The 25,914-nt window shown below is 49.9% G+C and overlaps 1 protein-coding gene across 1 annotated transcript in view; it reads right to left on the reverse strand.

Annotated features, from left to right (window-relative positions):
- TMEM131 (transmembrane protein 131) overlaps window positions 1-25,914 on the reverse strand; it is a 489,982-nt gene that overhangs the window by 43,891 nt on the left and 420,177 nt on the right. The window contains exons 31-32 of the mRNA XM_030201383.1: window positions 24,180-24,757; window positions 852-1,024 (exon numbers count right to left, since the gene is read on the reverse strand). Coding sequence (XP_030057243.1) covers window positions 852-1,024; window positions 24,180-24,757 — 751 coding nt within the window. The remainder of the gene's footprint in view (window positions 1-851; window positions 1,025-24,179; window positions 24,758-25,914) is intronic.

The following is a 25,914-nucleotide window of genomic DNA, read 5'->3' on the forward strand; positions in this document are numbered from 1 at the left end:
AAAGAACGCATCACGTTCAAACTCTGTACCTTGGTCCACAAAATCATCCATGGTGACGCCCCAGCCTACATGGCGGACCTAATAGAACTACCACCCAGAAATGCAAAAAAATCCTCCCGCACATTCTTCAATCTTCATCCTCCTAAATGTAAAGGCTTGAAATACAAATCAATGCATGCATCAACCTTTTCCTATACAAGCACACAGCTCTGGAACTCACTGCCACGTAACCTGAAATCGGTCTACGAAATGACCAATTTCCGCAAACTCCTGTAAACTTATCTCTTCGACAAGATATATCATAAAGAACAACACGCGTAACTCTAATTTCTTTAAGATACCCAGGAATGTTCTTTATGTCTTTTGCTTTCACACTATCATGCACCTGACGTCTATGGCTTTAACACTATCATGTATTTTACCCTCATGTAACCAAAACTTCTGCTAAAACAAATGTATACTCTTTTCTACTTCCAATATTATGTATTTCACCATCATGTACCCAAAACTTGCTGTAAAACCAATGTACATTCTTTTCTATTTCCAGTATCCACGATGAATTGTAAGCCACATTGAGCCTGCAAAAAGGTGGGATAATGTGGGATACAAATGTAATAATAATAATAATTTATCCCTATTTCTGCATCAATTACAAGGAGAGAGATTTTAGGCCAGTATTAGGTTTCTGACAACCTCAAACTGATGAACAGCAGCACTGAATTCGGTGTCTAGAATCAGAAACTACAAATGCACAATGCTTTCGGACATAATTTTGAAGATTGGGACTATCTGGCAGCTCTGCATTCTTCTTGTTTTAGTTATTATATTTTTGTTATTGAGGTTTGTTTTACCTCTTTTAAAAGTGGTTCCGTGTCTGGATTAGAGGTTTCTGTGGTGGTTGATGAGCTATCGTCATCAGCTAAAGAATCTTTAAGCTCATCTTCCTGTTTCACCTTCCCTCTTCTGTCTTTTTCTTCTCGCTTCTTTTGTGATTTAGATTTACGCTGAATTGGCTTCCCTTTTCCTTGTGACAAAAGAATAAAAAAATTTCAGTTATCTAGAACAAACACACTTTAACTAGAAAAGGTTCAGATGCAGTGCCTTATAAACATCTTCACATTCTTGCACATTTTTGACTCAGCTGTCTAAAACCAATTAATTAAAACTAAGCTAAAGAAAGTTTCACTTATCTACAAAACAATCTATACTTTCAACATGAAAACATTGCAGAAATGTTCAAAATATAATTTAAAAAGAAAAAGTCTCAATTTTTGTGAAAGGCGGTGGTATACCAAGTTTTAAATAAAGGTAAAGACTGACTGCATAAGGTTTCATATCTTTCAACTCAATACTTGGTCTTCAAGTCCAGGTTTTCAGTGGGCTGCTCAAACACATTCACTTTTTGCTGAGCCACTCCATTGTTGCTTTGGTGTTGTGCTTAGTACCACTGTCCCGCTAAAGGTGAATCTTCTCCCCAGCTCTGGATCTAGGGCAGATTAAAACAAAATTTCCTCCAGGATCTACATATACTTGTACCATTCATCTTTCCCTTAATCTCCTGGTTCCTTGTGGACAATTTTGAAAGCAGGGCCTGACTCTTCGTTCAATTCAGTTGTGCATTCCTGTTTCTTCACACCATGCAAACTATGTTCCATAAGGTTGCTGTTGGAACTATTTTATTTATTTATTTTACTCGATATACTGCAAATTGCAGCTAGGAGGTTAACAATAAAAGCTTAGTACAGCAAGAGGAGAAAGAACAGAAGTCTGAAAAACAAAAAAACAAAACTAGAGAGAAGCAGAAGAAAAATAGAGCAAGGGAAAATTATGATGGAAAGGCCTGACTGAATAACCAAGTTCTGAGGAGCTTTTTAAAAGTAGAATAGGCTTCCAGTTTCATGGTTAATGGTATGGTGATTCCAGTGCTTTTTTTTGTAGAAAAAAAGGTGCCGGTACTCATTATGAGCGGGGTCACCACATATGGCTCCATCCGTATGATGACCACACCCACATTAGCCACACCCCTTAAACCAGCCATGGCTTATATAAACAGACATCATTGAAAGTATTATACTAGTATAGGAGAAAAAAAAAACTTGATTTTTTTTTCATTATAAATAATTTCTGTAAGCTGTTACAGCTCCAGTACACCCAGTGCAAAATAAGACAGTAGATGTAAATTCTCAAATTGGACATATTCCAAACACTAAAATGAAAATAAAAGGGGTAAAAGGGGCGATCAAGGAAGACAAAGACTTAGCGGAGAGATTGAATGAATTCTTTGCTTTGGTCTTCACCGAGGAAGATTTGGGTGGGATACCGGTGTCGGAAATGATATTTCAAGCGGACGAGTCAGAGAAACTTACTGACTTCACGGTAAACCTGGAGGATGTAATGGGGCAGTTCAGCAAATTGAAGAGTAGCAAATCTCCTGGACCGGATGGCATTCATCCTAGAGTACTGATAGAACTGAAAAATGAGCTTGCGGAGCTACTGCTAGTGATATGCAATTTATATTTAAAATCGAGCGTGGTACTGGAAGATTGGAGGGTGGCCAATGTAATGCCCATTTTTAAAAAAGGTTCCTGGGGAGATCCAGGAAATTATAGACCGGTGAGTCTGACGTCGGTGACGGGGAAAATGGTAGAGGCTATTATTAAAAACAAAATTACAGAGCACATCCAAGGACATGGATTACTGAGACCGAGTCAGCACGGCTTTTGTGTGGGGAAATCTTGCCTGACCAATTTACTTAAATTCTTTGAAGGAGTAAACAAACATGTGGACAAAGGGGAGCCAGTTGATATTGTGTATCTGGATTTTCAAAAGGCGTTTGAGAAGGTACCTCATGAAAGGCTACAGAGGAAATTGGAGGGTCATGGGATAGGAGGAAAAGTCCTAGTGTGGTTTAAAAACTGGTTGAAGGATAGGAAACAGAGAGGTGGGTTAAATGGGCAGTATTCACAATGGAGAAGGGTAGTTAGTGGGGTTCCTCAGGGGTCTGTGCTAGGACCGCTGCTTTTTAATATATTTATAAATGATTTAGAGATGGGAGTAACTAGCGAGAATTAAATTTGCTGATGACACAAAGTTATTCAAAGTCGTTAACTCGTGACAAGATTGTGAAAAATTACAGAAGGACCTTATGAGACTGGGAGACTGGGCGACTAGATGGCAGATGACGTTTAATGTTTAACTCTTACCTTCAGGATATCCAGACTGCCCCAATTTGACTGCCCCTATCGAATTGACTACTCACTTGTCCTTTAGATTGTAAGCTCTTTGAGCAGGGCCTGTCCTTTTATGTTAAATTGTACAGCGCTGCGTAACCCTAGTAGCGCTTTAGAAATGTTAAGTAGTAGTAGTTTAATGTGAGCAAGTGCAAGGTGATGCATGTGGGAAAAAAGAACCCGAATTATAGCTACGTCATGCAAGGTTCCACGTTAGGAGTTACGGAGCAAGAAAGGGATCTGGGTGTCGTCGTCGATAATACGCTGAAACCTTCTGCTTAGTGTGCTGCTGCAGCTCGGAAAGTGAATAGAATGTTGGGTATTATTAGGAAAGGTATGGAAAACAGGTGTGAGGATGTTATAATGCCGTTACATCGCTCCATGGTGCGACCGCACCTTGAGTATTGTGTTTAATTCTGGTCGCCGCATCTCAAGAAAGATATAATGGAACTGGGAAAGGTGCAGCAAAGGGCGACTAAAATGATAGCGGGGATGGGACGACTTCCCTATGAAGAAAGAGTAAGGAGGCTAGGGCTTTTCAGCTTGGAGAAGAGACGGCTGAGGGGAGACATGATAGAGGTATATAAAATAATGAGTGGAGTGGAACAGGTGGATGTGAAGCGTCTGTTCACGCTTTCCAAAAATACTAAGACTAGGGGGCATGTGATGAAACTACAGCGTAGCAAATTTAAAACAAATCGGAGACAATTTTTCTTCACCCAACGCGTAATAAAACTCGAATTCGTTGCCGGAGAACGTGTTGAAGGCGGTTAGCTTGGCAGAGTTTAAAAAGGGGTTAGACGGTTTCCTAAAGGACAAGTCCAAAAACCACTACTAAATGGACTTGGGAAAAATCCACAATTCCAGGAATAACATGTATAGAATGTTTGTACGTTTGGGAAGCTTGCTAGGTGCCCTTGGCCTGGATTGGCTGCTGTCGTGGATAAGATGCTGGGCTCGATGGACCCTTGGTCTTTTCCCAGTGTGTCATTACTTATATACCTTTGTTTTCTGATGACTTTGTTTTTCCTGATCATGTCAGTCCCAGTCTCTGATTCTGCTGCTCTCTATCTGTTTCCAGGGATTCCTTTCCATTTATTTCTTTACTTTCCTCCTTTCTACTTCATTTCTTGTTCTACATCCATAGGTAAAAGCTGGGTCCTCCGCAGACTTGACTGGAGGAGGTATAGAGTGGATCCAGTTTTTGCCTATTTTCTCCATCCATGTGCAGTTTTTCTCCTTTTTTCCCTTTCCCTCATCTCCGTCAGTATGTATCTTCTTCCCCTGTCTTCCCTTTCCTCCATCCAAGTCCAGCATTTCTCCTCTCTCCCTAACCCTCCACCCGTGTGTATCTCCTTCCTCTGTCTTTCCTTCCCTACAACATTTCTCTTCCCTGCCCTCTACTCCATCCATGTCCAGCATTTCTCCTCTCTCTCCTCCCCTCCATCCATGTGCATTTCCTTCCTGTCTTCCCTCTCCTCCATCCATGTCCAGCATTTCTCCTGCCCTCCCCTCCATCAATCCATGTCCAGCAACTCTCCTCTCTCTCCTCCCATCCATGTCCAAGGTAAACTTCTACAAAACAGATGAAGATGTGATTCCGTGTGCACCAATGGAAGGAGAGTTTAATTCTACTGTCATCTAATTTTAATATATTCCATCATCTTTATAAACACCAGGCTTCCCAGGGCAGATTACAACCAGTTAAGATGAACAACCCATCAGGAAATAGAATATTCTCACTGACATCTGGCCATCTGAATTGTTTAGAAGCACAGTGAAGAAAAATGAGCACAAACTACCAAATTTATAATTGCTGTTTCTACTAGCTACAATAACTTTTGAAGTTTTGTGATATTCAATTATGGTTTTTCTCCTCCACCTCATAAGGCACTGCCTACATAGTAACATAGTAAATGACGGCAGAAAAAGACCTGCATGGTCCATCCAGTCTGCCCAACAAGATAAACTCATATGTGCTACTTTTTGTGTATATCTTACCTTGATTTGTACCTGTCCTTTTCAGGGCACAGACCGTGTAAGTCTGCCCAGCACTATCCCCGCCTCCCAACCACCAGCCCCACTTCCCACCACCGGCTCAGGCACAGACCGTATAAGTCTGCCCAGCACTATCCCTGCCTCCCGCCACCGGCTCTGCCACCCAATCTCGGCTAAGCTCCTTAGGATCCATTCCTTCTGAACAGGATTCCTTTATGTTTATCCCACGCGTGTTTGAATTCCGTTACCGTTTTCATTTCCACCAACTCCAGCGGGAGGGCATTCCAAGCATCCACTACTCTCTCCGTGAAAAAATACTTCCTGACATTTTTCTTGAGTCTGCCCCCCTTCAATCTCATTTCATGTCCTCTCGTTCTACCTCCTTCGCATCTCTGGAAAAGGTTCATTTGCGGATTAATACTTTTCAAATATTTGAACGTCTGTATCATATCACCCCTGTTTCTCCTTTCTTCCAGAGTACACATGTTTAGGTCATCAAGTCTCTCCTCATACGTCTTGTAACGCAAGTACTCCAAATAGGCCTTTGCTTAAGAAGATTGATGTGAAGCTGAGTCTCCTGAGCAGACCAGCACCCCTGGGTGTGAAGCCATACTACATGAGCACCCCATCCCAAGTGGTGCATATATTGGTCAGAATCTTCAGAGGGAGAGGACTTTGAAATGGAAGTCTCAGAGTCAAACTGCTTCAAATTGTCCACTAGAGCAGAGACTGAGCAAGCTTGGAACTGACTGCGATGACATCCGCTAGATTACCTGTGGTATGACACCACTAGGAAGCTAGGGTCCACTAGCCATCTCACAAATGAGGCAAGTCATGAATATGACATGCACTATGGAGGCCATATAGCTCTAAAACCCCAACATCTGCTCAGCAGTGATATGCTGGCTGTGCTGAACCTGTGTGGTGATGCAGATAACAGCAATTATTATTGAAGTTTTGTGATGTTCAATTATGGTTTTTCTCCTCGACCTCATAAGGCACTGCCTATCCAACAAAAACAAAGTTAGACTTGTTACAGATGGACCGACAAAGAATGACAACGTGGATGCAGCAGCTCACAGGTTTGTTTGCTGTGTTTTGAGTGAACGGCGACGGCTGAGCGGGGGAGTGGAAACAAGAATTAATCAAATGTCTTCCTTACTTACAGTGGACTAGATAGGCTCACTTCCACTCCACTCTCTATTTACAGAAATCGCAGCGGTGAACCGGCGGGCGGCGGCAGTAAAGGCAACAAGCAGGCAGGCTCGCCTCCGTCCTTCGCTTTCCTGCCCTCTCAACGTCCAGCCCTCGCGGAAAGGAAATGACATCAGAGGAAGGCGGGACGTTGAGAGGGCAGGGAAGCGAAGGACGGAGGCGAGCCTGCCTGCTTGTTGCCTATACTGCCGCCGCCTGCCGGTTCGCCGCTGCGATTTTGGTAAATAGAGAGTGGAGTGGAAGTGAGCCTATCTAGTCCACTATAAGTAAGGAAGACATTTGATTAATCCCTGTTTCCACTCCCCCGCTCAGCCGTCGCCGTTCACTCAAAACACAGCAAGCAAACCTGTGAGCTGCTGCATCTACGTTGTCGTTCTTTATTGATGGTCCATCTGTAACAAGTAGGGGAGCTGCCGGCCCTCAGAAAAGAAGGTGCCTGTACACCGTATCAGCACAAACAAATCACTGGGTATTCCAGAGGTGATAGCTAGTATATACAAAAGCAGTGGCGCATCCAAGTGTATAACAGACGGGGGAGGGAGATGCAGAAGGTGCTGCTGACAGGTGTGTGGTATGGTATGAGGAGTTTTGAGATGTAGTCAGGGACAGAAGGTAATAGGCCTTTGTGAAGGAGCTTGTAAGTAACGCTACAGGATACTGGCAACCAGTGTTCCTCACACAGAAGCGAAGAGACATGGTCAAATTTGCAAGCACTGTACAGTAATTTAACTGCTGTGGACTGAATAAGTTGTAAACGCTTTAGTGAGGAGAGAGGGAAACCAGCAAAGACAAAGTTACAATAATCTAAATGAGTTATGACAAGTGACAGAAAAACACAGATGTAGGAAATGGGAAGGTACGATTTAATACACTGGATGCATTGTAATGCAAAACTACTTGATCTGGAGATACTGCTCCATGCTGTCACTCAAAGCAGGATCAATTGTTGCAATCCTTATATCAGAATCTTCCAAGATGATTGTAAACTGTCTGCTACTCAGTTACCAGTTCAAAATACAGTTGTTAAAATGCTATATAAAGCATAGGCGCCGACTCCGTGGGTGCTGTGGGTGCTCAAGCACCCCCAATATTTTCAAACCTGCCCTCCTTGCTTTCCTGCTGCTCAGCCAGCGCTTAAAACTAATTTTAGGTGACTGAACGGCAGTGAAAGAAGCAGAGTACATGCTCCATCTTCACCTTTCTTCTTCCCTCTCAGCTGTGCTCCTGCCCTTGCGTAAACAGGAAATGAGGGCGGGACCACAGCTGAGAGGGAAGAAGAAAGGTGAAGATGGAGCCGGCTGTACTCTGCTTCTTTCGTTCAGTCAGGTAAAATTAGTTTTAAGAGGTAGGGCACGGAAGAAATCGCTGAACATTGATGCTGGGCAGGGGACAGGGGAGAGAGGAGAGTTGCTGAACATGGATACAGGGGAGGGCAGGGGACAGGGGAGAGAGGAGAGTTGTTGAACATGGATACAGGGGAGGGCAGGGGACAGAGGAGAGTTGCTGAACATGGATACAGGGGAGGGCAGGGGAGAGATGCTGAACATGGATGCAGGGGAGAGAGGAGAGTTGCTTAACATGGATGCAGGGGAGGGCAGGGGAGAGAGGTGACTTGCTGAACATGGATACAGGGGAAGGCATGGGGCAGGGGAGAGAGGAGAGTTGCTGAACATGGATACAGGGGAGGGCAGGGGAGAGAAGAGAGTTGCTGAACATGGATACAGGGGAGGGCAGGGGAGAGAAGAGAGTTGCTGAACATGGATACAGGGGAGGGCAGGGGAGAGAGGAGACTTGCTGAACATGGATACAGGGGAGGGCAGGGGAGAGAGATTTGCTGAACATGGATACAGGGGAGGGCAGGGGAGTTGCTGGACATAGATGCAGGAGAGGGCAGGGGAGAGAGGAGAGTTGCTGGAAATGGATGCAGGGGAGGGCAGGGCAGGGGAGAGAGGAGAGTTGCTGAACATGGATGCAGGGGAGGGCAGGGGAGAGAGGAGAGTTGCTGAACATGGATGGATGGGAGGGCAGGGGAGAGATGAAAGTTGCTGTACATGGATGCAGGGGAGGGCAGGAGAAATGATAGACATGGATGGAGGGGAGGGAAGACAGGAGGAGATGCACATGGATGGAGGGGAGAGAGGGAAAATGCTGGACATGGATGGCGGAGAGGGAAGAGAGGAAGTGAGATGAACATGGATGGAGGGGCGGAGAGAAGAAAAATGGTGGACATGGATGGAGGAGAGGGAAGAGAGAGGAAGGAGTTGCATATGGATGGAGGAGAGTGAAGAAAGAGGAAGGAGAGGCATACTGACAGAGATGAGGGAAAGGGAAAAGAGGAGAAAAACTACACATGAATGAAGAAAATAGACGCCGGATGGAAAGAGGGAAGAGAGGGGGCAGATGAAGGATGGAAAGGAGAGAGAGAGGGGGCAGATACTGGATGGAAAGGGGGAAGAGAGGGGACGGATGCTGGAAGGAAAAGGGGGAGAGAGGGGTTAGACGATGGATGGAAAGGGGGGAAGTTAAAGATTGAGGAAAGAAGAAACAAGAGACTGTGACCAACACAATTAGAAACAGTAAACGGCCAGACCACAAAGGTAGGAAAAAATGAATTTTATTTTTAGTTTAGGATAAAGTAGTGTGGTAGCTGTGTTAATAAATACATAAAATGGAAGTAATGTTTACTGGACTAATTTTAATACATTTTTGACTAAATGTTTGGAGACCAAACCCTCCTTTCTTGTGTCAGTACAGAATACCATAACAGCAGTATACTGTCCTGACGAAAGAGGTTTTGGCCTTTGAAAGCTAATTGAAAAATGTATTTAGTCCACTAAAATATCATCATATTTTCTATTTTTTGTTTTATTTGTATTTGTTAACCTATAGTATAGTGATTGAAATATGTCAGTTTTTGAAATTTGCATCTCTTTATATTTGCACAGTATAGGGGGATTGAGGGGTGGGACTGTTCAGGGAAGAAGTCCTGGTGTAGGTTGCAGGCAGCCTATGAGTGGCGCTGCCACTGCCCAGGTGAAGACTGCAGTAGATATAATTTTAAGGTATTGGGGGGGGGGGGGGGGGGGGGGGGGGGGGGGGGGGGGGGGGGGGGGGGGGGGGGGGGGGGGGGGGGGGGGGGGGGGGGGGGGGGGGGGGGAACACTGCCTGTAAAAAAAAAAATTTCAGCACCCCCAATCATTTTGAAAAGTTGGCTCCTATGATATAAAAGCATTTAACTTTCCAGCAAAGCAGGAGCCAATGTGATCTGGTGGTAACTGCTGCTTGCCTACCATGTCCTGTATTTTCTTTTTATGAGGGAGGGTGTCCTACATTCTCATCTGCACATCCTTATGGATTCAGTGACTGAAAAGTACCGTTTTCATTAAGTAAGAAGTGCAGATATCTAGTATGCAATAAGAGGAGACGTACTTTGAGAATAGTTTGGCAAACACAGACACAAATTCTTTCCAGGCTTTATTTACAGGTATGCCTTCTTTAGGAAACAGGTCCACTAGTGAACCAAAGTCTTTGTCAGTGGCAGAGGAGAAACCAACTCTAAGCTTATTAACCTTTTCTTGGAAATATATGGCTTTCTGGTTTGATGAGGGAAGTTCCTCTTTCACAGACTCTTCAGATTTTGAAGGTGTAGTAAGTGAATTGACAATCGAGAAGGTAAAATTAGTTCTTACCTGATAGTTTTCTTTCCATTAGTCCCAGCAGATCAATCCAGAGACTTGTGGGTTATGTCCCTCTACCAGCAGGTGGAGACAGAGAGAACTTCAGAGGTTTACTATATGTGGTCATGTGCAGTCACCTTAACTTCAGTATTGTCAATACCAAAGCAGTGGAAGATGAAAGAGGAAGTCCTCTCCTGCCTGCATAAAGCCCATGTAAGCTCCTCAACCGCTCCTGCGGGAGGGTAACAGAAGGTTTCCTTTATGTTTTGATTTGTTTTGCCTTTTTTTTTTTGTAGCCAAAAATCAAATGAAGGAATATGATGAAACTGAGGCAACTAGAAGAAAACACTCAACCCAGAACAACAAAGGGCGGGCCTCTGGATTGATCTGTTGGGACTAATGGAAAGAAAATTATCAGGTAAGAACTAATTTTACCTTCCATAGCATCCCACAGATCAATCCAGAGACTTGTGGGATGTACCAAAGCAGTCCTCAATTGTGCATCCCTCAATTGTGGTTGTCTTGATTGTTAACCGCTACAAATCCACACTGGAAAGTAAGCAGTATATAAAACATCAATAGAACAGAATAGACTTGGTTCATAATGCTATTGCTTAACCTTCCTTCTCCCAAAAGTGAATTAAAGACAGAGGTACCTGGGAAAAAACTCAAAATATGAGGCTTTAGTAAAATTATTTCTGTTCTGTGGTCAATAATGGGCTTTCGGTTAATGAATTTAAATGCATGGTAACTAACCAGGTTAATAGTGAGATGGGGATAATGGATAGGATTTTATACACTGCTATAGGAATCTTGAAGTTAGTGTGTTCTGTCATTCACTTCCCCCACCTCTCCTAGTTTCAATTATCTGATAGGTATTTAATTTTGCAGTCAGTACACCATTTTGGGTGAACTTTCTTCAAAAAGAAATCTTAATATACACTGAAATATCTAACTGTGAAAAGTACAGTGAGAGTCTATATAATCAGGTGGTAATTTTCAAATGTGCAAATACAGAAACGGTATGCACATGTTTGGCTAGGTGGCTCTGAAGTGTCTGGTACCAGGGTAAAAAGGAGGCACTTCCAGAATGACAAATGCTTATTCTGGAGTGGTGGTGGAGGTCCTTTTGGTGGTCCCAAGGGGAATTACTGCATTCTCATGTGTGGTGGATGAAGAGAGAAGACATTTATTTAAAAGAGATAAGCTGCAGTTCCTGAATATCCATTCAAAACAGTTTACAATATCAGCACGACACCCTTCTGCAGTTTTTTTTTTGGGGGGGGGGGGGGGGGGGGGAGAACAGAGCTAGAATGTTTAATGGTTGGTGGAGGGAGTAGCAGTTTGGGAATGCACAATTTTTGAGGAGTTAGAAGAAAATACTCTCTACTAACCTGCCCTTTTGCTTCAGTATGGTTATCATAGTTGGTTTTAATTTTATTTTCTTTATTTGCATTTGAACAGTGCTTTTACAAATAAAAAAAATCTAACTAAAGCTGCTTATAATACATCATAATTGAACACAGCATAATCTGTATAAAGGCATACTAAAGTGCACATTAAAAACCACAAAAAATGGTATTTTAGAACATCCTCAACAAAAAGTTTTGGATAGGACAGTAAGTCCCGTTTTTAACATGGCCATAAACAAGTTGTGCACTTTTTTCTTTAACTCTTTAGTGTCTAATGTTCCCGTAAAGGGTATGATACATACCTGTAGCAGTTGTTCTCCGAGGACAGCAGGCTGATTGTTCTCACGACTGGGTTGACGTCCGCGGCAGCCCCCACCAACCGGAAAAAGCTTCGCGGGACGGTCGGCACGCAGGGCACGCCCACCGCGCATGCGCGGCCGTCTTCCCGCCCGTGCGCGACCGCTCCCGCCAGTTGAATGACAAGCAATAAAGTATAAAACACAACTCCAAAGGGGAGGAGGGAGGGTAGGTGAGAACAATCAGCCTGCTGTCCTCGGAGAACAACTGCTACAGGTATGTATCATACCCTTTCTCCGAGGACAAGCAGGCTGCTTGTTCTCACGACTGGGGTATCCCTAGCTCTCAGGCTCACTCAAAACAAGAACCCAGGTCAATGGAACCTCGCAACGGCGAGGAAACAACAGAAATTGACCTACGAAGAACAACTAACTGAGAGTGCAGCCTGACCAGAATAAATTCGGGTCCTGGAGGGTGGAGTTGGATTACACCCCAAACAGATTCTGCAGCACCGACTGCCCGAACCGACTATCGCGTCGGGTATCCTGCTGGAGGCAGTAATGAGATGTGAATGTGTGGACAGATGACCACGTCGCAGCCTTGCAGATCTCTTCAATAGTGGCTGACTTCAAGTGGGCCACCGACGCTGCCATGGCTCTGACACTATGAGCCGTGACATGACCCTCAAGAGTCAGCCCAGCCTGGGCGTAAGTGAAGGAAATGCAATCTGCTAGCCAATTAGAGATGGTGCGTTTCCCGACAGCGACCCCTAGCCTGTTAGGGTCGAAAGAAATAAACAATTGGGCGGACTGTCTGTTGGGCTGTGTCCGCTCCAAGTAGAAGGCCAATGCTCTCTTGCAGTCCAATGTGTGCAACTGACGTTCAGCAGGGCGGGTATGCGGCCTGGGGAAGAATGTTGGCAAGACAATTGACTGGTTAAGATGGAACTCCGACACCACCTTCGGCAGGAACTTTGGGTGAGTGCGGAGCACTACTCTGTTGTGATGAAATTTAGTATATGGAGCATGAGCTACTAGGGCTTGAAGCTCACTGACCCTACGAGCTGAAGTAACTGCCACCAAGAAAATGACCTTCCAGGTCAAGTACTTCAGATGGCAGGTATTCAGTGGCTCAAAAGGAGGTTTCATCAGCTGGGTGAGGACGACGTTGAGATCCCATGACACAGTAGGAGGCTTGATAGGGGGCTTTGACAAAAGCAAGCCTCTCATGAATCGAACGACTAAAGGCTCTCCAGAGATGGCTTTACCTTCCACACGATAATGGTAAGCACTAATCGCACTAAGGTGATTCCTTACTGAGTTGGTCTTGAGGCCAGACTCTGATAAGTGCAGAAGGTATTCAAGCAGGTTCTGTGCAGGGCAAGAACGAGGTTCTAGGGCCATGCTCTCACACCACACGACAAACCTCCTCCACTTGAAAAAGTAACTCTTTTAGTGGAATCCTTCCTAGAGGCAAGCAAGACCCGGGAGACACCCTCAGACAGACCCAACGCAGTGAAGTCTACGCCCTCAACATCCAGGCCGTGAGAGCCAGAGACTGAAGGTTGGGGTGCAGCAACGCTCCGTCGTTCTGCGAAATGAGAGTCGGAAAACACTCCAATCTCCACGGTTCTTCGGAGGACAACTCCAGAAGAAGAGGGAACCAGATCTGACGGGGCCAAAAGGGCGCTATCAGAATCATGGTGCCGCGGTCCTGCTTGAGCTTCAGTAAGGTCTTCCCCACCAAAGGTATGGGAGGATAAGCATACAGGAGGCCGGTCCCCCAATGGAGGAGAAAGGCATCCGACGCTAGCCTGCCGTGTGCCTGAAGTCTGGAACAGAACAGAGGCAGCTTGTGGTTGGTCTGAGAGGCGAAAAGGTCCACCGAGGGGGTGCCCCACGCTCGGAAGATCTTGCGTACCACTCTGGCATGGAGCGACCACTCGTGCGGTTGCATGACTCTGCTCAGTCTGTCGGCCAGACTGTTGTTTACGCCTGCCAGGTATGTGGCTTGGAGGAGCATGCCGAACCGACACGCCCAACGCCACATCCCGACGGCCTCCTGGCACAGGGGGCGAGATCCGGTGCCCCCCTGCTTGTTGACGTAATACATTGCAACCTGATTGTCTGTCCGAATTTGGATAATTTGACAGGACAGCCGATCTCTGAAAGCCTTCAGTGCGTTCCAGATCGCTCGGAGCTCCAGGAGGTTGATCTGCAGATCCTTTTCCTGGAGGGACCACAGACCCTGAGTGTGGAGCCCATCGACATGGGCTCCCCACCCCAGGCGAGATGCATCCGTCGTCAGCACTTTCGTGGGCTGCGGAATTTGGAATGGACGTCCCAGGGTCAAATTGGTCCGGATGGTCCACCAGAGCAGTGAAGTGCGACAACTGGTGGAGAGGCGGATGACATCTTCTAGATTCCCGGTGGCTTGGAACCACTGGGAAGCTAGGGTCCATTGAGCAGATCTCATGTGAAAACGAGCCATGGGAGTCACATGAACTGTGGAGGCCATATGACCCAGAAGTCTCAACATCTGCCGAGCTGTGATCTGCTGAGACGCTCTGGTCTGCGAAGCCAGGGCCAAGAGATTGGTGGCCCTCGCTTCGGGAAGGTAGGCCTGAGCTGTCTGGGAATTCAGCAGCGCTCCTATGAATTCCAGAGATTGAGTTGGCTGGAGATGGGACTTTGGGTAATTTATCACAAACCCCAGCAGCTCCAGAAGTTGAATAGTGCACTGCATGGACCGGAGGGCTCCTGCCTCCGAGGTGTTCTTGACCAGCCAATCGTCGAGATATGGGAACACGTGCACTCCCAGCTTGCGTAGGTAGGCCGCTACCACCACGAGGCACTTTGTAAACACTCGTGGGGCAGAGGCGAGCCCAAAGGGCAGCACACAATACTGAAAGTGCCGTGCGCCCAGGCGGAATCTGAGATACTGTCTGTGAGCTGGCAGTATCGGGATGTGAGTGTATGCGTCCTTTAAATCCAGGGAACATAGCCAATCGTTTTTCTGAATCATTGGCAGAAGGGTGCCCAAGGAAAGCATCCTGAACTTTTCTTTGACCAGGAATTTGTTCAGGCCTCTCAGGTCTAGGATGGGACGCATCCCCCCTGTTTTCTTTTCCACAAGGAAGTACCTGGAATAGAATCCCTGCCCTTCCTGCCCGGGTGGTACGGGCTCGACCGCATTGGCGCTGAGAAGGGCGGAGAGTTCCTCTGCAAGTACCTGCTTGTGATGGGAGCTGAAAGACTGAGCTCCTGGAGGACAATTTGGAGGCAGGGAGGCCAAATTCAGGGCGTATCCGCACCGCACTATTTGGAGAACCCACTGGTCGGAGGTTATGAGAGGCCACCTTTGGTGAAAAAATTTTAACCTCCCTCCGACCGGCAGATCGTCCGGTACGGACACTTGTAGGGCGGCTATGTTCCCGTGGATCCAGTCAAAAGCCCGTCCCCGGCTTTTGCTGTGGAGGCGCAGGGGGCTGCTTAGGCGCACGCTGTTGACGAGAACGAGCGCGCTGGGGCTGTCCCTGTGCCTGACGAGGCCTTCGGGCCGGCTGGTTGTACCTACGCTTTGCAAAAGAATAGGGTGCAGCCTGCCGTGCCCGGGAAAAACGCCCACCCGTGGGGGCGGGTGCTGAAGGCGCCCGGTGGGAGAGCTTGTCGAGAGCGGTTTCCCGCTGATGCAGTTGGTCCACCATCTGCTCGACCTTCTCACCGAAAATGTTATCCCCCCGGCAAGGGACGTCAGCCAGTCTCTGCTGGGTGCGGTTGTCCAGGTCAGAGGCACGCAGCCATGAGAGCCTGCGCATCACTATACCTTGGGCCGCAGCACGAGATGCCACGTCACAGGTGTCAAAAATCCCCCTGGACAGGAACTTTCTGCACGCCTTCAGCTGCCTGACCACCTCCTGATAAGGCCTGGACTGCTCCGGCGGGAGCTTATCGACCAGGTCCGCCAGCTGTTGCACATTGGTCCGCATGTGGATGCTCATATAGAGCAGGTAAGATTGGATGCGGGTCACGAGCATGGAGGACTGGTAGGCCTTCCTCCCAAATGAGTCCAGAGTGCGAGACTCCCGCCCCGGGGGCGCCGAGGCGGTATCCCTCGAACTCCGTGCCCTCTTGAGAGCAGAATCCACGACCGCTGAGTCATGGGGCAACTGGGGCCGCATGAGCTCTGGGTCAGAGTGGATCCTGTACTGGGACTCTGCTTTCTTGGGAATGGTGGGATTAGTTAATGGTCGCACCCAGTTCCGGAGCAGCGTCTCCTTCAGGACATTGTGCAGCGGTACCGTGGAGGACTCTCTAGGTGGTGATGGATAGTCGAGGACCTCGAGCATCTCGGCCCTCGGCTCTTCCACAGAGACCACGGGAAAGGGAATGCTTATAGACATATCCCGCACAAAGGAGGCAAAGGAGAGACTCTCAGGAGGTGAGAGCTTCCTCTCCGGTGACGGCGTGGGGTCCGAGGGAAGGCCCGTAGACTCCTCTGAGGAGAAATATCTCGGGTCCTCCTCTTCCCCCCACGAGTCCTCATCCTCGGTATCGGACATTAGCTCATGTAGCTGAGTCCGGTACCGGGCCCGGCTCGACGTCGAGGCACCGAGGCCTCGGTGTCGTCGAGCGGTGGACTCCCGCGCCGGCGGGGACGGAGCTCCCTCCATCGACGTCGACGGGGACTCCACCTGCGTGGCTGTCGAGACCGGCACCGCAAGCGGCGGCGGTGTCGACTGCCCCGGCGCCGGGCTAGAGCTCGCCGGCGCCACAGTCATCGGCGCCGAGGGCGCAAGCACCCCCGGCGCCGGCACAGCCTGGCGCATCAGCCCTTCCAGGAGCCCCGGAAGGATGGCTCTGAGGCACTCGTCCAGGCCCGCTGCCGAGAAAGGCGGTGGGGCCGGTAAGGGTGTCGGTGCCAGAAGCTGCTGGGGGCCAGGAGACGGCACCGAGGTGCCGGAACCCCGACGCGTCGGTACCTCCACCACCGACGGAGATAGGGTATGATACATACCTGTAGCAGTTGTTCTCCGAGGACAGCAGGCTGATTGTTCTCACGACTGGGGTTGACGTCCGCGGCAGCCCCCACCAACCGGAAAAAGCTTCGCGGGACGGTCGGCACGCAGGGCACGCCCACCGCGCATGCGCGGCCGTCTTCCCGCCCGTGCGCGACCGCTCCCGCCAGTTGAATGACAAGCAATAAAGTATAAAACACAACTCCAAAGGGGAGGAGGGAGGGTAGGTGAGAACAATCAGCCTGCTGTCCTCGGAGAACAACTGCTACAGGTATGTATCATACCCTTTCTCCGAGGACAAGCAGGCTGCTTGTTCTCACGACTGGGGTATCCCTAGCTCTCAGGCTCACTCAAAACAAGAACCCAGGTCAATGGAACCTCGCAACGGCGAGGAAACAACAGAAATTGACCTACGAAGAACAACTAACTGAGAGTGCAGCCTGACCAGAATAAATTCGGGTCCTGGAGGGTGGAGTTGGATTACACCCCAAACAGATTCTGCAGCACCGACTGCCCGAACCGACTATCGCGTCGGGTATCCTGCTGGAGGCAGTAATGAGATGTGAATGTGTGGACAGATGACCACGTCGCAGCCTTGCAGATCTCTTCAATAGTGGCTGACTTCAAGTGGGCCACCGACGCTGCCATGGCTCTGACACTATGAGCCGTGACATGACCCTCAAGAGTCAGCCCAGCCTGGGCGTAAGTGAAGGAAATGCAATCTGCTAGCCAATTAGAGATGGTGCGTTTCCCGACAGCGACCCCTAGCCTGTTAGGGTCGAAAGAAATAAACAATTGGGCGGACTGTCTGTTGGGCTGTGTCCGCTCCAAGTAGAAGGCCAATGCTCTCTTGCAGTCCAATGTGTGCAACTGACGTTCAGCAGGGCGGGTATGCGGCCTGGGGAAGAATGTTGGCAAGACAATTGACTGGTTAAGATGGAACTCCGACACCACCTTCGGCAGGAACTTTGGGTGAGTGCGGAGCACTACTCTGTTGTGATGAAATTTAGTATATGGAGCATGAGCTACTAGGGCTTGAAGCTCACTGACCCTACGAGCTGAAGTAACTGCCACCAAGAAAATGACCTTCCAGGTCAAGTACTTCAGATGGCAGGTATTCAGTGGCTCAAAAGGAGGTTTCATCAGCTGGGTGAGGACGACGTTGAGATCCCATGACACAGTAGGAGGCTTGATAGGGGGCTTTGACAAAAGCAAGCCTCTCATGAATCGAACGACTAAAGGCTCTCCAGAGATGGCTTTACCTTCCACACGATAATGGTAAGCACTAATCGCACTAAGGTGATTCCTTACTGAGTTGGTCTTGAGGCCAGACTCTGATAAGTGCAGAAGGTATTCAAGCAGGTTCTGTGCAGGGCAAGAACGAGGTTCTAGGGCCATGCTCTCACACCACACGACAAACCTCCTCCACTTGAAAAAGTAACTCTTTTTAGTGGAATCCTTCCTAGAGGCAAGCAAGACCCGGGAGACACCCTCAGACAGACCCAACGCAGTGAAGTCTACGCCCTCAACATCCAGGCCGTGAGAGCCAGAGACTGAAGGTTGGGGTGCAGCAACGCTCCGTCGTTCTGCGAAATGAGAGTCGGAAAACACTCCAATCTCCACGGTTCTTCGGAGGACAACTCCAGAAGAAGAGGGAACCAGATCTGACGGGGCCAAAAGGGCGCTATCAGAATCATGGTGCCGCGGTCCTGCTTGAGCTTCAGTAAGGTCTTCCCCACCAAAGGTATGGGAGGATAAGCATACAGGAGGCCGGTCCCCCAATGGAGGAGAAAGGCATCCGACGCTAGCCTGCCGTGTGCCTGAAGTCTGGAACAGAACAGAGGCAGCTTGTGGTTGGTCTGAGAGGCGAAAAGGTCCACCGAGGGGGTGCCCCACGCTCGGAAGATCTTGCGTACCACTCTGGCATGGAGCGACCACTCGTGCGGTTGCATGACTCTGCTCAGTCTGTCGGCCAGACTGTTGTTTACGCCTGCCAGGTATGTGGCTTGGAGGAGCATGCCGAACCGACACGCCCAACGCCACATACCGACGGCCTCCTGGCACAGGGGGCGAGATCCGGTGCCCCCCTGCTTGTTGACGTAATACATTGCAACCTGATTGTCTGTCCGAATTTGGATAATTTGACAGGACAGCCGATCTCTGAAAGCCTTCAGTGCGTTCCAGATCGCTCGGAGCTCCAGGAGGTTGATCTGCAGATCCTTTTCCTGGAGGGACCACAGACCCTGAGTGTGGAGCCCATCGACATGGGCTCCCCACCCCAGGCGAGATGCATCCGTCGTCAGCACTTTCGTGGGCTGCGGAATTTGGAATGGACGTCCCAGGGTCAAATTGGTCCGGATGGTCCACCAGAGCAGTGAAGTGCGACAACTGGTGGAGAGGCGGATGACATCTTCTAGATTCCCGGTGGCTTGGAACCACTGGGAAGCTAGGGTCCATTGAGCAGATCTCATGTGAAAACGAGCCATGGGAGTCACATGAACTGTGGAGGCCATATGACCCAGAAGTCTCAACATCTGCCGAGCTGTGATCTGCTGAGACGCTCTGGTCTGCGAAGCCAGGGCCAAGAGATTGGTGGCCCTCGCTTCGGGAAGGTAGGCCTGAGCTGTCTGGGAATTCAGCAGCGCTCCTATGAATTCCAGAGATTGAGTTGGCTGGAGATGGGACTTTGGGTAATTTATCACAAACCCCAGCAGCTCCAGAAGTTGAATAGTGCACTGCATGGACCGGAGGGCTCCTGCCTCCGAGGTGTTCTTGACCAGCCAATCGTCGAGATATGGGAACACGTGCACTCCCAGCTTGCGTAGGTAGGCCGCTACCACCACGAGGCACTTTGTAAACACTCGTGGGGCAGAGGCGAGCCCAAAGGGCAGCACACAATACTGAAAGTGCCGTGCGCCCAGGCGGAATCTGAGATACTGTCTGTGAGCTGGCAGTATCGGGATGTGAGTGTATGCGTCCTTTAAATCCAGGGAACATAGCCAATCGTTTTTCTGAATCATTGGCAGAAGGGTGCCCAAGGAAAGCATCCTGAACTTTTCTTTGACCAGGAATTTGTTCAGGCCTCTCAGGTCTAGGATGGGACGCATCCCCCCTGTTTTCTTTTCCACAAGGAAGTACCTGGAATAGAATCCCTGCCCTTCCTGCCCGGGTGGTACGGGCTCGACCGCATTGGCGCTGAGAAGGGCGGAGAGTTCCTCTGCAAGTACCTGCTTGTGATGGGAGCTGAAAGACTGAGCTCCTGGAGGACAATTTGGAGGCAGGGAGGCCAAATTCAGGGCGTATCCGCACCGCACTATTTGGAGAACCCACTGGTCGGAGGTTATGAGAGGCCACCTTTGGTGAAAAAATTTTAACCTCCCTCCGACCGGCAGATCGTCCGGTACGGACACTTGTAGGGCGGCTATGTTCCCGTGGATCCAGTCAAAAGCCCGTCCCCGGCTTTTGCTGTGGAGGCGCAGGGGGCTGCTTAGGCGCACGCTGTTGACGAGAACGAGCGCGCTGGGGCTGTCCCTGTGCCTGACGAGGCCTTCGGGCCGGCTGGTTGTACCTACGCTTTGCAAAAGAATAGGGTGCAGCCTGCCGTGCCCGGGAAAAACGCCCACCCGTGGGGGCGGGTGCTGAAGGCGCCCGGTGGGAGAGCTTGTCGAGAGCGGTTTCCCGCTGATGCAGTTGGTCCACCATCTGCTCGACCTTCTCACCGAAAATGTTATCCCCCCGGCAAGGGACGTCAGCCAGTCTCTGCTGGGTGCGGTTGTCCAGGTCAGAGGCACGCAGCCATGAGAGCCTGCGCATCACTATACCTTGGGCCGCAGCACGAGATGCCACGTCACAGGTGTCAAAAATCCCCCTGGACAGGAACTTTCTGCACGCCTTCAGCTGCCTGACCACCTCCTGATAAGGCCTGGACTGCTCCGGCGGGAGCTTATCGACCAGGTCCGCCAGCTGTTGCACATTGGTCCGCATGTGGATGCTCATATAGAGCAGGTAAGATTGGATGCGGGTCACGAGCATGGAGGACTGGTAGGCCTTCCTCCCAAATGAGTCCAGAGTGCGAGACTCCCGCCCCGGGGGCGCCGAGGCGGTATCCCTCGAACTCCGTGCCCTCTTGAGAGCAGAATCCACGACCGCTGAGTCATGGGGCAACTGGGGCCGCATGAGCTCTGGGTCAGAGTGGATCCTGTACTGGGACTCTGCTTTCTTGGGAATGGTGGGATTAGTTAATGGTCGCACCCAGTTCCGGAGCAGCGTCTCCTTCAGGACATTGTGCAGCGGTACCGTGGAGGACTCTCTAGGTGGTGATGGATAGTCGAGGACCTCGAGCATCTCGGCCCTCGGCTCTTCCACAGAGACCACGGGAAAGGGAATGCTTATAGACATATCCCGCACAAAGGAGGCAAAGGAGAGACTCTCAGGAGGTGAGAGCTTCCTCTCCGGTGACGGCGTGGGGTCCGAGGGAAGGCCCGTAGACTCCTCTGAGGAGAAATATCTCGGGTCCTCCTCTTCCCCCCACGAGTCCTCATCCTCGGTATCGGACATTAGCTCATGTAGCTGAGTCCGGTACCGGGCCCGGCTCGACGTCGAGGCACCGAGGCCTCGGTGTCGTCGAGCGGTGGACTCCCGCGCCGGCGGGGACGGAGCTCCCTCCATCGACGTCGACGGGGACTCCACCTGCGTGGCTGTCGAGACCGGCACCGCAAGCGGCGGCGGTGTCGACTGCCCCGGCGCCGGGCTAGAGCTCGCCGGCGCCACAGTCATCGGCGCCGAGGGCGCAAGCACCCCCGGCGCCGGCACAGCCTGGCGCATCAGCCCTTCCAGGAGCCCCGGAAGGATGGCTCTGAGGCACTCGTCCAGGCCCGCTGCCGAGAAAGGCGGTGGGGCCGGTAAGGGTGTCGGTGCCAGAAGCTGCTGGGGGCCAGGAGACGGCACCGAGGTGCCGGAACCCCGACGCGTCGGTACCTCCACCACCGACGGAGATCTCTCCTCTCTGTGATGACGCTTCGGCGTCGACTCCCCTTCAGGCACCGAGGGCTCCCGGTGACGGCGCTTCTTGTCCTTCTTCCGGTGCACGTCACCGGTGCCGGAGGGCATGGAGGAGGAGGAGGTCGATCCCCCTCGGTCTCGAGGTACCGGGTCCGACAGGGTTCGGTCCCGTGGCTCACGAGTTGAGGGAGTGACCGGGGCCGACTGCCCACGCGGTCTCTCTACCCCACTCTCGCCGGCGGACCGGCGGGCCGACGGGACCTGTTCTCCTGGGGTCGCTGCCATCGGTGCCGATGTCTCGGGCATCGATACCGGTACCGAAGAACCGGCCTTCGATACCGATGCCGTCGAGGTCGACGTCGAGGGGCCGGCGCAAGTTCCAAAAAGACGGTCCCGCAGAACTTGCCTCGCAACCTGAGTCCGTTTCCGGAGACCGAGACACAAAGCACACGACTTGAGATTGTGCTCCGGCCCGAGGCACTGGAGGCACCAAGCGTGGGTGTCGGTCTGCGAGATCGGCCGGCCGCAGCGACCACACTTTTTAAATCCACTCGGGACCTTCGAGGACATCGACGGAAAAATCGCGTCGGCGAAGTCAAAGTCGGCAATGGTGGCTAAAATCACACCACGAAAATTGAACCGACCGAGCGGCCACTAGGCCGCAACGAGGCGTCCCCGCTAGAAAGCGAGGGAAAAGGGAGGAGCGCGTGCTCCACACGCGCAAAATTCTTTTTTTTTTTTTTTTTTGGATAACAAAACGAAACGAAAGAAGAAGAGGCCGAAAAGGCCAAGAGCGACGACCCGCGTAAACGCGGTCGAAAATTCCGGCGGCTGAAACGAGAGAGTTGCAAAAACACGACTCTCTCAGTCGCGGAAAAAAAAGTAACTGGCGGGAGCGGTCGCGCACGGGCGGGAAGACGGCCGCGCATGCGCGGTGGGCGTGCCCTGCGTGCCGACCGTCCCGCGAAGCTTTTTCCGGTTGGTGGGGGCTGCCGCGGACGTCAACCCCAGTCGTGAGAACAAGCAGCCTGCTTGTCCTCGGAGAACTCTCCTCTCTGTGATGACGCTTCGGCGTCGACTCCCCTTCAGGCACCGAGGGCTCCCGGTGACGGCGCTTCTTGTCCTTCTTCCGGTGCACGTCACCGGTGCCGGAGGGCATGGAGGAGGAGGAGGTCGATCCCCCTCGGTCTCGAGGTACCGGGTCCGACAGGGTTCGGTCCCGTGGCTCACGAGTTGAGGGAGTGACCGGGGCCGACTGCCCACGCGGTCTCTCTACCCCACTCTCGCCGGCGGACCGGCGGGCCGACGGGACCTGTTCTCCTGGGGTCGCTGCCATCGGTGCCGATGTCTCGGGCATCGATACCGGTACCGAAGAACCGGCCTTCGATACCGATGCCGTCGAGGTCGACGTCGAGGGGCCGGCGCAAGTTCCAAAAAGACGGTCCCGCAGAACTTGCCTCGCAACCTGAGTCCGTTTCCGGAGACCGAGACACAAAGCACACGACTTGAGATTGTGCTCCGGCCCGAGGCACTGGAGGCACCAAGCGTGGGTGTCGGTCTGCGAGATCGGCCGGCCGCAGCGACCACACTTTTTAAATCCACTCGGGACCTTCGAGGACATCGACGGAAAAATCGCGTCGGCGAAGTCAAAGTCGGCAATGGTGGCTAAAATCACACCACGAAAATTGAACCGACCGAGCGGCCACTAGGCCGCAACGAGGCGTCCCCGCTAGAAAGCGAGGGAAAAGGGAGGAGCGCGTGCTCCACACGCGCAAAATTCTTTTTTTTTTTTTTTTTTTTGGATAACAAAACGAAACGAAAGAAGAAGAGGCCGAAAAGGCCAAGAGCGACGACCCGCGTAAACGCGGTCGAAAATTCCGGCGGCTGAAACGAGAGAGTTGCAAAAACACGACTCTCTCAGTCGCGGAAAAAAAGTAACTGGCGGGAGCGGTCGCGCACGGGCGGGAAGACGGCCGCGCATGCGCGGTGGGCGTGCCCTGCGTGCCGACCGTCCCGCGAAGCTTTTTCCGGTTGGTGGGGGCTGCCGCGGACGTCAACCCAGTCGTGAGAACAAGCAGCCTGCTTGTCCTCGGAGAATAAGCCATATGGGAACACATTGATGGAAACATTGGACACTAATTAAACAGTTTTACTGCATAGACCCCAAAGTGCTTTTATTAACATCACATAAAAAATGGCTCTTCATATCCTTATTTATCTTATTAAAAGTAGTGGTACGACAGTTATACCAATACAAAGGAATTATTTTTGCACACATTCAATATGAAGTATCTGTGTATTTCATCCCTGTTATTCATAAAGATCAGTTTACCTTTGTTTAATGATGGAGAAGGAGGCTGCTCTGTAAACACATCAGCTGGAGGGAATTCAGGGTGATCAAAGTCTTTATCCATGACTTCTATTAGACTGGTAATATCAGAGTCTTCTGAACTGTGCCTAGTGCTGCTGCCACTAGCACATTCTGGGGGAGAAGGGCTATAGATTGTTGATTGTGAGAAAGAACTTTCAGCCTCTTGGTCTTGAGGCATTGTAGGTGGCTGTTGTGGTTGCTGTTCTAGCAGAGCTTGTGTATGCTGGTGGCTCAGCCTTGTTACTCGGGATCTTCTGCTTGTAGTATGATTATGTGTGGGCACAGTTAGATCTGGGGCAAGGGAACCTAGTTTGTTAGTTGATTGCAAAGGAACTGTCTGTGCTAAAGTCCTGTTGGATGTATTGGAACTACTTTTATATCTGGTGCTTTCCACATCAGCTGAGTTTTTACTGCTGTGCAGATGTGATACTGGGTTGCATTGCTTGTGGCTTCCTGTGCTGGATCTGGACACAGACATGCCTCCTCCATAGAGTACTCTAGTAGGATTCAGATTACAGTCTGATCCAAGTGTATTCAAGCTGAAAGAAGAATAACTACAGTTAAATGAAAGCATGAAAAAGCATGGCTGAAAAACACATCTAAAAAAGTTTAGTAACTGAATTTGATTTACAGTATAGTTTGTTTCCCAATAATTACACAAAGGTGTTTTATAGCAACCACACTTAAACTGACAAGATGTACACAAAATTATGAATCTAATTCAATGATAAATTAAAACACTGCTGGCTGGGTCTAGCATTTTCTCAGAACCAAGTTAAAATTAGAACTATAGTTAAGCAATTAAAGCTGTACTTTTTTTTTTTTAAGTGGACCACAGGAAATGTTTCTATTTCTCAATTAACCTTCAAGTCTCATAATATAAATGAGATGGAATCATTGTGCTTTACATGAAACACTGCTGTACTGAATTGCATCCAGTAACTCTAAAACTATGCAGTGATATACAGATATATATGTGAAAGGCCTGTTACTGTGAAGCTGACATCTAGTAAAGACCCACAGACAAAAGCAAATAGGAAATTTCAAATTTGATAAGGCTAGTCGGGACCCAGCCTGGGAAGGAATCCAACATGCAAACAAATCTGCTCTTCACCTGAAAAGGATAGGTATATATACACTGTCCCCTCCCCCACCCCAAAGGGATCCCAAGGGTAGGGTTACCATATGGCTCCAGAAAAAGGAGGACGGATTGAGCCAGCCGGGTTTTACTTCCATTACTTTCAATGGAAAGCAATTGCTTTCAATGGAAGTAATTGAGCCAGCTGAGTTTTACTTCCATTGCTTTCAATGGAAAGCAATGCAAGTAAAACCCGGCTGGCTCAATCTGTCCTCCTTTTTCTGGAGCCATATGGTAACCCTACCCAAGGGAAACAATTTCCCATACCTAAGGTTCCCCAACTTGGCCTACTCAACTAGCACCAAACCTTACAGATTTTACCTGCAGATGGAGACTGAGAAATACTGACTAGCTGTACTTCAGTCTCCATCTGCAGGTAGAAAGCAAACTCACACATCTGGACTGGTCTATGGGGCGCAAAGAAAGTATAATCATTTGTTATTTAAGAATTATCTTTATACTCCTTATCTACTTTTTGTTGGTTAACCAATTAATATTACTCTTTTGAAAAATATCTAACTGTATTGTGCAGTCAATGTTAAACATAAGTTGTTAATC

This window comes from Microcaecilia unicolor, chromosome 4 (assembly GCF_901765095.1).
Source record: "Microcaecilia unicolor chromosome 4, aMicUni1.1, whole genome shotgun sequence".
NCBI classification, from domain to species: Eukaryota; Metazoa; Chordata; class Amphibia; order Gymnophiona; family Siphonopidae; genus Microcaecilia; species Microcaecilia unicolor.